This window comes from Clupea harengus, chromosome 11 (genome assembly GCF_900700415.2).
Source record: "Clupea harengus chromosome 11, Ch_v2.0.2, whole genome shotgun sequence".
NCBI classification, from domain to species: domain Eukaryota; kingdom Metazoa; phylum Chordata; class Actinopteri; order Clupeiformes; family Clupeidae; genus Clupea; species Clupea harengus.
This window is the reverse complement of record NC_045162.1, coordinates 11,959,077-11,973,631: the sequence shown is the minus strand read 5'-3', so window position 1 is coordinate 11,973,631 and position 14,555 is coordinate 11,959,077. Positions and strand designations below refer to the sequence as shown.

Sequence of the window (14,555 nt, the reverse complement as noted above, 5' to 3'; positions counted from 1 at the left end):
GTTCTCACCAGAATACCTAAGGAAGACATTTAAGACTTTATTAGGTATTTTACGTCCTGCAGTCTATGTCTGAGCAATTTCCATATATGAGTGATCTTTAATTACTGTAATTCAATTATGTGACAAAAACTGTCAAGGCAGAACACACTATTATGTATTCAGCTGCAGGGGTGACTCTGATGAACTGCTGTGAAGTATGTATGAAATCATTATACTGGGCTTTAGAGGTTACACTAATCATATATAATGGTCATTTGCTATACTAGTGATGGATAACTGGAGTAATTCACGATGCACAATTACATGATGTGTCCCAAAGATACATTTGTTTGGGAAATAAAGACCCATATAAAATACACAAACATTTCAAGTGATCTCCAGTCTGTTCACTGTTTTGGCAAGTACATGTTTACCTAAACAGCTCCGGAATGATCTGGCATACAGCCATTCTAGAGTCAGACGCTTCAGCAAATAGAATTAGAAGAGCGTAAAATGGGCATATTCCATTATTCATTAATCATGTCTAGTTCTGTGGGCCTCCTCTAGTTCTGTGGGCCTCCTCTAGTTCTGTGGGCCTCCTCTAATTCTGTGGGTCTCCCCTAATTCTGTGGGTCTTCCCTAATTCTGTGGGTCTCCCCTAATTCCTGTGACTCTTCATAATCTGAATTAGAATGACATGGTAAATTTGAGGTTTGTTTTGCTAGTGCTTGCTTTTCTGAATGCAGGAGTTTAACCTCAGATCACCAACTGTTCTGCACAAATATGAGACTCTGTTTACATTTTATTGTTGTTCGTTGTGTTATATTTATCTAAACAGTATAGTATCGTGTTCCAAACCATTTTCTGTCTTCCCACCTGTGACTGATGTGTCAGTGTTAGTGCTGATGGAGACCATCCTGTGGTTGTCAGTGTGAGTGCTAATGTGTGACCATCTGGGACCCCAATTTCATTGACAGGCAGTGAGCAACAAGCGAAGTCCGCTGAGCATGAACTAAAGCTAATTTAATTATCTGGCAAAATCATTTTGCTAATTTAATACCGTGAGCAAGATCCTAAGCACAAACATGGGTGGGTCAGTGGAATGCTCGCACACTCCACACGATAGTTTTAGTTAATGCGTGACGGACTTTGCTTGCTGCCCGTCCGTGAGATTAGGCACCCCTGTGATTGTCTGTGGGTGTCATGGTGACCATCCTGTGACTGTTTACATGACCCACATGTGTCGGGTGTGCTAATGCGTGACTCATCACTTACTCTTCAGTCTTGTATACATCGGAGTATAGACCCGCCCTCTCAAACTTCTTCATTGGGGGCTGTGGCATTCTACTCTCCCATTGGCTGTCAGACTGTGTGGGTGGGACTTGGTTAGATGGGACTGAACCAATGGAAGTTTGACTTTTTAGCTTTCCACCCTCTAAACTGGAAAACAGAGGAGAAACATAAACTATATAGTAGGATAGAGGTCATTTTCTTCATGTGAATATGAACAGTGAGAGTGAGATATATAACAGTACACAGATGTCTAGTCTGTGGTTCTAAGTACAACCACCCCAGTGTGTGGGGCGGCACATTAATTAGTGGTAAACATTTGTCAGTCGCACTGTGGCTTTATTGAACAGTCGTGCACTGAAATGAATCTCAGACAGCAGCTTGGTGTACAGAGGCATCTAGCCCTGGGCCCCATTTCCCAATAACAATGAGACTTATTGAGCAGTAACGAGTTTTCTCTACGAGTGATTTTACAAATGTACAACCTGGGCCCTATTTTTTAGATCTTTCCCAATTTTTACTAGGGACAAAAACAACTAAAATCGGTCTAGAATTGGGTTAGAATGCTAAAACCGGCAACCACAAAACGGCTATTCAATGGAATCCTATGGAGCAAGCATGCTTGTCAAAGCAAAACACTTGTTTTAGCTACTGACAGGCTCGTTAATGTTATTATAAGGGTCTGAAAATATGGTATAAGACTCTGACAATCTCTACACAGATACACAGTTATCTCATATTTTCAATATTATTTTTTTCTCTCTGATTGAACTTCCCCCAATCTCTTCCACTTTCTGCACCAACCTGTGAGCTAGGCCTAGGTCCTAGTGAATGCAAGCTATATATCCCACCCCCTTTCCAAAAGAGTGAAAAAGATAAGCTTAGACAAATGGAATCAGTAACAACGAATGCAAATGTCTCATTTAATAATTTTGCCAATTCGCTGTTCAGAATCTCTTAGCTGCCTACATACATTTTCAAGTACTTACGTTAGTTAACTTACAATGCTTTCAGGAAATGTTCTGCAAATGTAAGATGATTTGTAAGAAGGATTCTACAAACTACTCAGGCTTATGATGCTGTTGGGAAACAGGGCCCTGATCCAGCCCAGTTAGGGCTGTTTCAGGGCTGATCCAGGATCAGCTGTTGTTTGGTCTATAATATCTAACCTCCTGCTGGAGAGATGCTCCGTCTGAGGAAACTCGGCCTTCTTCCCTCCTCCTCTCATTCGTCTGTCCTCTTCATGCCTCTTTTGCTCCTCTCTGTCCTCCGCTTCTCCCCTCTCATAGCACCTCCTCTTCTTCCTTCGTTTGAACGGGCCCTGACCAGCCTCCTCCACCACACCTCCTCCTCTTGCTGCATCTTTGGGGTGGGGGTCCTGTGTGGTTGTGTCGGCGGGAGGAGGGGAGGGGGAGGGAAGCGGGTATTTCCTAGGTCGTCCGGGACCTCTCTTCTTCACTACGTTGTTGCCCGTCACGGCCTGCCTCTGCATCTTCTTGGCGCGCAGAATCTTGTTGAGGTGGTTCAGGCTGGACTTACTGGACCTAGTGCTGCACTCAGAACTGGCCCGGGGTCTAGACCCATAGGGGGAAGGAGACTGGGCGAACTCAGTCAGGGCTCCTGGGAAGCCTGCGTTTCGGCCCATCTGTCTGCAACTGGACAGTCTTCTCCCTTTGAGACTTCCAGCGGCAGGGGGTGCAGGCAGCAAGGACTGCCCAGGGAGGGATGAGTATCGGTGGGCATGCCTGTAGAGGAGAGAGAGGCTCCGGTGCTGGACACGGTGCTGGAAGTGAACCCCATTCTCTGGAACTTCAGCTGAGTCAGAATCTGGGCTCGCTTTCCTCCCTGACACAGAGAGAAAGAAAGAGAGAAAGACAGAAAGAAAGAAAGAAAGAAAGAAAGAAAGAAAGAGGAAAAAGCACAGAGAGTCGTCCAGTGGTTACTGAAAAGTATTTTTCTTCATGTACAAATTCTATGTGTTCTACTGTCCAAGACCATTCCGCAGGAGTTTGCTCTGTAGTCTGCGGTCTGCTATAACTAATTACACACCAGCTGCCAACAGCTCATCACCGTGTTATCACACTATCAGGACTGCAGTCGTCTCCACTGGTGCAAACAGTAACTCAGTTTTTAACAATACATTCAAGTCCATTAGAGTATCAGGCTTGGTAGAAGTCAATGCCATTGCATGCGATCCCCAGCACTGCTCTCACAAACAGAGTGACCTACTGCACAAGAATGATAAAATACCACATTTTTACAGCGCCCAGGAGAAGCCAGCGGGGAGCCCAGAGCAAAGCCTGATGGGTATTACATTTATACAAACTCAGAACTGCTTGGGAAAGGGAGAGTCATCAATCTTACTGACTTTATCCCAGGAGAAGAGAGAGAGAAAAAAAGGACAGATTGACAGAGAAAAAAGAGAAAGAAAGAAAAGGGAGGGAGGAGACAGAAAGAAAAAAGTCAGGAGATGAAAAAGAGGAAGACATGCTGTTGGAGAAACGACAGTAAAAAGAAGGAGAGAACGAGAAAAAAGAACACTCGTCGGTGTATATGAGCGAGAGACACAGAGATGAGTTAATGAAAAAAGCAGCCAGTTTTCTGAACTAACCTCTTTTTTTAGCATAAATAATTAGAAACAGCATGGATAACCCACTGAAAAGTATCTTCAGTACCGTCAGTGCAGTCGTCTTCAGCACTGCACACTTAAGCTTCTCGCATAAATAGCAGTGCACTTTTGCGCCTCCAACACACACGAGTTACACCAATTTCCTGTGTAAAACCCATATCCTTTTTATCAACCTCAATCAGGCAACAGGAAACCATGTTACATAATCAATATGCCTGTCTTATGTGTGTGTGCGTGCTGTGTTTTGTGACAGGGACAGGAGGTGTGTGTGTGTGTGATGATAAGGTAACGGGTGTGTGTGTGTGTGTGTGTGGAGAGAGGGGGAGGGGGACTTCAGGCACATATGATTTCAGTTAGCTTATGTGTCCGTGCCAAAAATATTCTGTCCCTCTCAAAAGCAACATTCTCTCTGTCCTTCTCTCTCCCACTGTCTTGACTCCCCTACTCTTTCTCTCTTTTTCTCCTGCTTTTTTGCTTTTCTTTTTCTCATCATCTCTCCCCTCTGGCCCTCTCCTGCCTCTCCTCTCTTCTCTCCATTTTCCTCTTCTTCTTCTTCTTCCCCAGATTAAATTTCAATTGTACATTTCCATCCACAAATTTCTCTCGTTCTCTCTTTCCTCTCACTCCCTCTTTTTCTCTCTCGCTCTCTTTCTTCTCTCTCCACCACATTTCCTTCTCTCCGAAGACTGCCCACTCTTCTTGCGTTCGTCCTTTCCAACTCAAACACACTGATGTGTCTTGGCTCGGCACACACACACGCACAACCATGCCAGGCTTTTAAAAAGGCATATTTTGGCTGGCTTGCGACAGTAAGTATATTATTCATAATCCTGTATTTTATAGGTCTTGTGGTGCGTTTACCGTGGGGAGTCCGTGTCTGTGCCAGGTCACAGCTAAAAGCTGCGAGTGTAAAGGCAGGTCATTGTATTGTGTGAACGCACAAAGCTGAAACACTCCTGATAGACACTCACACTGGCACGGATACTATCCCAAAACACACTAATATGGCTGCCTCAAATCATATCCTAAGTGACTGAAGTGGTGCTGTGTATTTTCGTGTGTGTGTGTGTGAGCATGTATGTGCTCTTTTAAAATCATTCCTATGATCGCATGAAGATTAACTTGCAGGCCTTCAGCAGAGTGTCAAACAGCGTCCATCTTACATAATTCCTTAACCCAGGCCAAAGACCTGATAGGAATGTGAAGCTAGCTTTAAGTCATCCGCCACGCAGGTCTACACTGTACCCAAGCCTGAATTAACTGCTATCCAGTATCTTTTCCTCTCGTTGTCTCTGAGATGCATCTTCAAACACTGGGTCAGATTCAGAGCACATGTACCTGGTTAGTGGAAGTGGCTTGGCTACCGCCCAAAACTTCAACTAACAAATGACTGCCATCAACCGAGTGATTAAGGCGCTGCAGTATATTCTGAGATTGGTGAAAGCACTCACTCTCTAAAAACACACCCTTCTGTGCAGCAGTGCACCGTAAAGTTTCAAACAGCAAATCTTCTACACACACACACACACACACACACACCTCCTCATTTAGATTACAGGCACTTTCTGATCCCTTTACACACACACACACACACACACACACACACACACACACACACACACACACACACACACTACTACTACTACTACTACTACTACTACTACTACTCAACAGCACCTCTCTTCAGAAGTGTGTGGCTGGTGTATGGCTGAGGGCGTCACAGTAGCTGTCACTACTCTCTCCAAGCCCAGTGGGGGACACACACTCAGGTCACACTAACCCTGATAACATCACAGCCTGCTTCAGACTACGCCTGAAAGAGTGGAGGGAGGCAATTCACACTAGCCTCTTCTCTGCTGTTTTATCAATAAAATAGGGAAGTGTATGAATTGAAACTGACTTGTTGACTTAAATTGACAAATAAAGATTAGTTCATAAGGCTAGAATTATACATATGAAGCAATGTAAAAGATTATATTATTGGTCACATCTTTACTCATGTGATTTAAAACTCATGTGTTTTAAAATTATTTAAAACCTTTCATGCTGAAAAAGACAGTGGTATTGTAAGTCTGTAACCATCTCCCTGACTATCTTTATGAAAACAACTGGAAAATTACAGCATCCACAGCCTCCTCATAACTAATAAAACAGTGGGGCGCAGAAGGACTGCATTACTCCCACATCATGCCAAGCACAACAGAATTATGGCATAAATGATACACAATATTTCTGTGAGGAAACCACCCTCCATTTTAACATGCTTGCAGGACACCCACGCCTAAACATCTCATGTCATGGATCTTGTGGACGTTTACTGGACACAATTTCACAGCTTCACGAAAGCACAGCATGGTATAAATACCCAGACTGCCGGCAGAACGGGCTCACCTGTCTCCCTGCTTTTAGACGGAGTAGGTTGATCTCTCCGGTTCGTTCTGCTTAGCTCCGAGATCCCTCCTGTGCTGCTGCTGCTCGCCGACAAGCTGCCAAACCTGGCGCCTGTCCCTTGGCTGAAGGCGTTTGTGAACAGGTTAACGTGGTGAGGACGGGAAAGGGCAGGCACTGAGTCGGTCCTCGCTGGTGATGATTCGGGGTCTTCCTCACTCTCTGACCCGGGTGAGGAGTCCCCGGCTTTCCCTTCTGCCTGATCCGAACTGGGGCTTGGGTACACTCCACTTCTCAGCCAAGGCTTGTGGGGGAAGCCTTGCCTGTCTCCACTGGCTTGATGTAATGACTTTGAGGATCCCATCCAGTTAAGAGTAGCTTCTTTAAACACACAACTCTCGGTTAAGGAGGGCGAGGAGAAGGAGGGGGCGAGGGATGATGGAATGAAATTACGGTTCACTGCGGACCCGTACCTGTGTCGCCACTGAGAACCCATCATCTCTTTAAAATCTGGATTTCTTGTTTCCGTTTTGTCAGTGCCGCCAGCAACATCACACTCACCCCCTCTCTCTTCCTCTCTCTCCTCCACGCTACGGTCCCCGTGTCTGTGCCTGTGTTTACGCTTGTACTCACTGGCCCAGCGGTAGGCAGACTCCGAGGAGAACCCAGGATACATCACAGGCGATCTCACTCCCTCTCCCCCACAATCCTGTCTCATTAACTTGTGCTTCTTCTTGTGTAGCTTCGATGGATGCATGTACAGGGGGTAGGAGTGGTGAGGGTGTGGGTATGAGGGGTGAGAGGAGAAGGGGGATGAATGTTCTGGCTGTGTGTAAAGGCCTTCACTGGAGGGGTGGCGCTTATAATACCCTAACCCCACAGGGGGGGTGTACGGGATTCGATGGGGTGCTCGATAGTACCCAGTGTGGGAGAGAGGGAACCCAAGACCCTGTAAAAGTGAGACATCAGTCGGAGACACCTCTCTGAACTTGGGAGGATGTCCGGAGTGCTTCTTCTTCAGTTCCGGCTTCCTGACGTAGTGCAGAGAGTCGTACGGGCATGCCAGATGTGGGGAGTAGTACCCACTGAAGTTGATTTGGAAGATGGTGGGCAGCAAGTTCTGCGGGATGCAGTGGTGGGTGTGGGAGTGTCTGCTGGCTCCAATGCTGTTTCCCCCGCCGCCACCACTCCCCTCGCTGTCCAGCACAGTCTCAGGCACACTCCGCTGGTGGACCAAGTGAATGTTGCTGAGCCGTACCATCAGCTTCTCAACCTCAACCATGAAGTCCGGGTCTTGCCTGCTGGCTTTCAGCTGCAGGTACTTCCTCTTGCACCTGTGTTTCTGGCCCTTGAGCTTGTAGCTGGAGCAGCTGTGGACCCTGCCCTTACACTTGTGTTTGTGCTTCTGCGGCTGACCCCCTACGGGGGGAGGGGACCTTGATGGCTGGGGCCGGGGGTAGGCAGCAGGTCCCGTCGCCATGCTGGAGTGGGCGGGAGCAGATCTCTCACGACTCCTATGAGGGGTGACCCCAAATGTCCACCTGGAGCACCAGGCCTCTGAGGTGAGACTTGCCGTGCCTCTTCCTGGGGTCGCCCCCCCGGCACCCTTGCCTCCTGCTGCTCTGTCCACCCAGTCCGACATGCTGTTGTCAGTACCAGCACTGCTGTCGCTCGGCAATGTCTCCTGGCTGTGGGTCTCGCTCAGGGGGGACAGAGGGGTGTCTTTGAGTTCGTTTAGTGAGGACATAGACAGAGGGGATGAAGACAATGACGTTTTGCGGTCATGGCGTAGCTGGTGCTGTTCCCTGTAAGATGATGACTTCTTCTGAGAAGGGGCCAAGAAAGAGGAAGTGTTTTGAAAAAGGGAAGCACCCGGGGAAGAGGACGTGTGGGAAAAGAGTTGTTTTGATTGATTCAGGGCAATGGCACTTTGGTTTTTGAAAGAGGGATTGCTGAAAAGACCACTGGCTCCGGCTGACTGCGAGCTGGAGCAAAAGCTACCCAGTGATGGAGAAGAATCTTGAGAGAAGCTGAATTTGGAATCTCCGTTTGGCACTTTTGGCTTGCGTCCTCTTCTCTTGCCCATATAGATTGTCCCTTTTTTACTGACGTTGATTTGTGGACCCAGTTTACCACCAAAGGATGTTGCCAGAGAGGGTATAGGGGGCACTGGAGATGGGTCTAAGCCACACACCTCTCCTGTCTTTTTTCCACTCGGTAACTCCACTCTCTCGCCTCCTCCCTGTCCTGATAACAGTTGATTTAAGACCCATTTCCGTCTTTTTGTCCTCATTTTGTTGATCTTACCAATAATAGACTTCATCATCAGCTGCCCACTTCCCTTTGAGCTGGATTGTCCATTTCCTTCTAGGGCCTCTTGGGAAACTCTGACCGTGTCTCCATTTGATGGATACTTCAGAGGCTGGTGCCCAGAGCTGGTGGCCGAGGATAAAAGCTTTGGACGCCCCCGTTTCCTCTTCAGGGTGTTTGGTGGGGTCACATTCTTCTTGGACTGCATTGCAGGCGTGTCCCTCTCCTCCATGACGCCGGTCAGGGAAGTGCTCTGTTTGTGAGAGCCTGCAGACGCAGGTGCATTTGATTTGCTCAGGTTCAGCCTCGGTCGACCCCGCTTCTTTGGCTGGGCGACAGGAAACTGACTGCACTTGGGTGGTCTGCCAACTGGCCGACGGGGCGGCACCGGTTTGACTACCTGCTGGGGGGAAGTGCTGTTGGATTCAAGACCAGCACTCTTGTCTGGTGTCAACATCTGGGCCTGATGTACCGTCTTCGTCCAACGGGGACAGCGGCCTTTGCGTTTCTTCAAGGGCCTCCGGTCCTGCTCGGGCGAGGGACATTTTGAGGAGGCAGCCGGCGGAGTGATAACACAATCCTGCTGCAGAGAAGCACTCCTCCTGCTCTGGCCACTCGGGGATCCCTTGCTGCCAGCACTGTCTACTTTCATTTGTTCAGAGGCAACTGTTGGCTTATTTACACTCAAGTCTTTTGGATTATCTACGCCTGTATTATTATCCTTCCATTGCACAGATCCAAAGCTTCTTTCGGACAGATTTGTGATACATCCACTGGTTGGGCTGGTCAGGGAGGAGGCGCTGTCCATTTCCCCTGCAGGCACTTGTCCATCACTTTGGTCTGAATTTATGGGCGGTATCGGGGATAGCGCATGGGAATGCACTTTACCACTGGTGCTTTTATTGCTGTTTGCTGCCATCATGGTTGATGAAGTGCCCGTGTTAGTCGCTGACAGAGAGTTGCTTTTTTTCGTGTCTTCAGCCTCATCTCTCTCTGCAGTTACCGTCTCCTCCTGGGAAAAAGGCAAGGGCTTACCCTGGTCATTACCAGTTTCTTTCGATGCAGCAAGACAGGTGCTTGCATCTGAGAGAGCAGGGCTGGAACATGAATTGTGTACGGAAGAAATAGCTGCACTATTTCCAACAGAGGAGACATGAGAATCTGAGAGAGAGTGCAGTTTGCAAGCCCTGGCTTTCTGTTGTTTTAAGCGGTTGATGTTAGAGGTGGCATTGCGTTTGTTGAGCTTCTCGGCACTGCCAGATGAGTTTCCCTGGTTGGGGACAGTGCTCTTCTCATCTCTCGGAGTACCCCCGTTGGTGACCTTGGCGCCCTCTTGCACAGTGGAGTGCTGTTTGGTAGGGGATGGGGGGGAGGCAGCAGGGGTAGGCGATAGAGAACTCGAAGGAGGGGACTTATCTGTCTTGCCAGAACCAGGTAACTTATTCCCATTTTGGTTTAGTTTTGCGGGTCCCTCCGAGAAATGGTCCTTCATCCCTGCCTTGTGTGCCAACTTTGGAGGAGCCTGCAGAGAAATACAGATATGCAAACAAGGTCAGGATCGTACCATTAAAGTTATACACACAATGAATTCCAAAGAGGAAGTTTTAAGTAGGGTTTTGAGTCACTACCCTCACAAGTCTCTTTATTCAGGAAACTATTTGGTGGTAATTACACATCTTGCACAAGACTGACAGGCTGACAGAGACAGAGACAGACAGAGAGAGAGCGAGAGAGAGAGAGAGAGAGAGAGAGAGAGAGAGAGAGAGAGAGAGAGAGAGAGAGATGGTACCTTGTATTTTCACAATGAGGACAAGTTGAGAACTGTCAATCTGACACCAAATGAGATTAAAAAAGAAATGAGCACGGAGCTGAGGAGTCAAGCATCAGAAATGCAGATGAGGTCGCTCAGTTAGAGACATGCAGAGAGTGGAAAGAGGAGAGGAGAGAGAGAAGGACAGAGAGAAAGGGAGGCAGACAGACAGAGAGAGAAAGGGGGAGAGAGAAATGAGAGCAGGTACAGAAAGTGAGGTAAAAATAGACTCAGGAGAGACACAGCTATTGGTGGCTATAAATTGCTCCTAAAAGAAATGAGAGGTTCTAACATTTATTGTGATGCTTGATTTGTGCGTTATTTTTATGACTCATAAAATTCAAAGGAAGTGTAAAACACAAGTTCATGGCTGCAGGCATCTCTGAAACACCACCTGAAGTTTACAGCAACTATTTACAGAACACTTTGCATCAGCTCTTTGTTTCCAACTCAAGAGTCATTGTGGATGAGTGAACACTTGATTTAATGGTCTCGCTGATTTGGCCACAAAGATGCAATTACATCATTGTTATCCTACATTCAAGGCATAGAATTTGTGATGGGGGGGGGGGGTTAAAAGAGGCACACTCTTACCCTCTTTGCTGACAAAGACACAGGAGCCTCAGCAGCAGTGGCCGATGTGTCAGGGGCTGTTGACGATGGAGAGCAAGACAGGGCTGTGGATGCCAAACTGGAGCTCTGGTCCAAGATCATGGCATCTTTCCTGTCTTTACCCCTCGTCGGGCTCTGTGATTGGTTAGCTCCTGTTACCTCATTCTTGGCCCCGCTTCTTCCACCTTGACTGCCACTCCCACTGCCTCGTCCTTGTCTCAGCGAAGTCCTTATATGTGGACGGCACACGTAGTTCTCTAGTATCTTGGGAGGCTTCTTCGTCCGTTTTGTCCCAAGTCCGATCTTCAGTTTGACACAACCCTCGGAATAATCAGCCTCTTTCACAGAAAACTCCTGCCCTCCCTCAGACCTGTTGCCCCCAACGGCGGCCTCCGGTGTTGCGTCTTCTCCCTCAGTCCCTCCTGACATCTCCTGCTCCCGATCGTCCGCTCCCTTATGCGACTCCTGTGCGGTTTCTAACAAGGGCAGAGGAGGACGTGTGAGTGACCACCCATTCATTCTTGGACCTAGATGTGTTTTCTAGGTGGAGATGGATGAGGCAGAGAGTACAGATGCTTTTTCAATGACAAGCTAGCTGGGGCCTCATGGGATGATGAGGAAATTGTCAGAGAGGGATACATTGAAGATGAATGACTTTGTTTTTGTCCATGTTTGGGGTTTCCAAGAAATGATGGATGTTGGTGATGAAGAAGAGGAAAAATAAAGCAAAAAGATGTTAGTAATATTTTTCTCAATCAATCAATGTTTCTTCATGCAATAATATCATAGGAAATGTTATGTTGTTTCAGGAAATGGATGGATCGTAAAAACAACTATAACAAATGATGATTTGAAATTAACTGTAGACATATATGGCATTGCGTAGCCTACATTTCCAGCAACACTAAATTAGGTCAAGACACAGTTGTAGTAGCTGGGGCAGAAAATATCACCAAAGGCAAAATACGGTCATCTCTACCCAAAGTTAAGCTACTCTGAAACTAAAACCTGACACATTTTTTTCAGTGAGAAGGACGACAGCCTAAAACGTCTCTCCTGGGACTCGTCCGAAAAAGCAGGTGCTTTCCCGCATAAGCTGAGGTCATTCTGCCGATGATTCAGAATGATGACCTCAGCGTATAACGCAACCCGAGGGACCCATCAGACCCAGAGCCCGTTTCCTAAATAAAGACAGAGTCAGCCCAGCCCGGTGCACACAACCATAGCCCGGGGCACTACCTCTGCACAAATTACACTCATCTACACTGAACTTACAATGTCAATGTCACAGAGTACTTCCAAAAGCCAGCGAGCCAAATGCATCAATTACGGACTGCATGTGGAGTGAGGAAGTGCCGCTGCCTTTGCTGTGGATGGAGAGGATGGAGACTTTCACTCTGGCTCCGAAGTGCCTCTTTTCCCCTGGAACCCTTCTGCCTGCCCACTTTTCTCTGTCTGCGGCTTTTACACACCGGTCAGCCCGCTTCCTCAATCCTCCCCTGTCCTCTCCTCGTCACTCCTCCCCTGTCCTCTCCTCCTCTCTCATCTCCTCTGCTCTCCTCCTCCCTCATCTCCTGTCCTCTCCTCTCCTGTTCTCTATTCTCTCTCTCCTACTCTCCCCTACTCTCTCCTCTCCTTTCCTGTTCTCTCTGTTCTCTCTCCCCGACTCGCTCTAACCTTGCCTCATGTCCATACTTCACTGCTCTCCGACTCCCTCGCCACCAACCTCTCGCCCCAATCAATCACACTCTACCTCCCACTCTCTGTCTCCCTCGTTCTCTCCGCTCTCTTTTTCTCATTACTTCCTCTCACTTTCTTCCTCTGTCCCTCTTTTCTCTCTCTCACGTACTCAGTCTTATTCTCCACTGACTTTCAAACCTCTCAGAGCTGGCCCCTGTGTTAAATCAGCACTGATTCCATTCATCTTCTCTCTTTTAAAGCACCATACGTGGAGGTCAGTCTGGGCACTGACTTGTTAATCAAAACTATGCTTTCTCTACTTCAACCTTTCATTCATCCCCCCCCCCCCTCCACTAGGGTTAATCATGTTTTTTGGAAGAAGGCTAAAACATACTTTGGAAATGTTCTTTAGCTTTGCCTCATCTGTGTGGAATTGAGTGCAATAGCTGATCCCTAATAAGACATGAGATAAAATGCAATTCCACCGAGCTGACTTCACATACCCCACAGAGGCAACACAGTCACTTCTTCCCCCTCTACAGCTCTGCCCGTTTTTATCTCTATCTCTATCTTTCCCAGAGCCGGTTAAAAACACTGCCAAGACACACACGCTATCCTTCCTTCTCGCTCACTGCTTCATAGTTTAATGGGGTTTTTTTCTACTGAAACACACCCATTCATTCTTCCTGTCTCTAGAGTCATATCAAAATATCTTACATCTGACTTTTTACAAACTTGCATTCTTTAGCTCTCCGTAGGGAAATAAAGACAACGTTTTCATTGTTTGGTTCCTCTTCTGTCCTCTCTTAACTCCCCACCTATCATGATCTCAACTGCTCACAATGCACCCTCCTTTTCATCCCTAGTAAGTCCCTCTTACCGCAAATCTACTCAGTTTGGCTTCAGTTCAGCCATGGCTGATAACCAGGTAACAACAAACAAGTTCTAGCATCGACAACAACAAAACATGAACTTTGATGCAGGTAGGTAGACTGTACTGTGTCGATCTGTGTTCTTAAGGGAAAACGGACAGTTGCGCACTACGTGGCCGAATCTTTCTGTCCTGAACAGTGAGTTTTACAATCTGATTGATAACCAGACTACGGCATGTCACTAAAATGGAAAGTGAAAATACAGGTGAACAGTCCCCTCCTCAGACACATCATCCATAAACTGAGAGAGCTGCTGTGACAGTCATACAGTAGGGCCTATGTTAGATGCATACAGTAGTTACAAGGGGGTGGTGGGGGCAGCCATTTAGCTCATAGCGACAATTGCAATGGCAAATAGCAGATGCCCTTTAGCTGAGCAGTGAGACAAGCACATCCCCACCTCATCATTGACCTAGATAGATGGGGGGGGGGGAGAAAGTCCAAAAATAGAGGCAGAGAGGAGACAGAGAGAGGTATGGCTACTGGAAGGCAAGGGAAATGGAACAGCAGGGTTAGCTGAGGTTCAATCAATAACACATACTACAACACGGAGGAAAACACCGATCTGGTGACGTGCACGCAGGCTCAAAACTTCGGGGAAAAAGTGATGGTACAGCTAAATAATACCTGAATTTCAGACGGCTGGAGATCATGCGTAATTAGCCAAACCGAATGAAATGGAGAGAGAATATAAACTCTATCAAGATGATGGAAAGAAGGGAGAGACTGATCGAGAAGGATAATGAGAAGAAACGATATCATTTAATTTCTTTAATAGACTGAGAGTGGGTGGGTATGAGTCAGATCACTCACTGTCACTAAGCCTAATAATCTCATCATCGCCCATATTTAGCGGCATTAACGATAACACAATTACCCCGTATGACAACAACACTTCTGCCCCAAAACACTGAGCATTTTAAAC

At 47.2% G+C, this 14,555-nt stretch overlaps 1 protein-coding gene across 13 annotated transcripts in view; it reads right to left on the bottom strand.

Moving 5' to 3' along the window:
- The window catches only part of LOC105906726 (histone-lysine N-methyltransferase ASH1L-like), a 30,751-nt gene that overhangs the window by 14,487 nt on the left and 1,709 nt on the right, over nt 1-14,555 (bottom strand). For 10 of the 13 annotated variants that reach the window (XR_004164594.2, XR_004164596.2, XR_004164595.2 and 7 more), the window contains exons 2-5: nt 11,001-11,672; nt 6,290-10,118; nt 2,439-3,114; nt 1,255-1,419 (exon numbers count right to left, since the gene is read on the bottom strand). Coding sequence is in view for 9 of the 13 variants with exons in the window: in XM_031575850.2 (XP_031431710.1) it covers nt 1,255-1,419; nt 2,439-3,114; nt 6,290-10,118; nt 11,001-11,537 (5,207 nt within the window). In the remaining 4 variants the exon portion in view is untranslated. Of the gene's footprint in view, nt 1-1,254; nt 1,420-2,438; nt 3,115-6,289; nt 10,119-10,385; nt 10,963-11,000; nt 11,673-14,555 lie in introns of those variants that run through there. The other 3 variants (XM_031575854.2, XM_031575853.2, XM_031575856.2) reach the window with 2 other exon arrangements.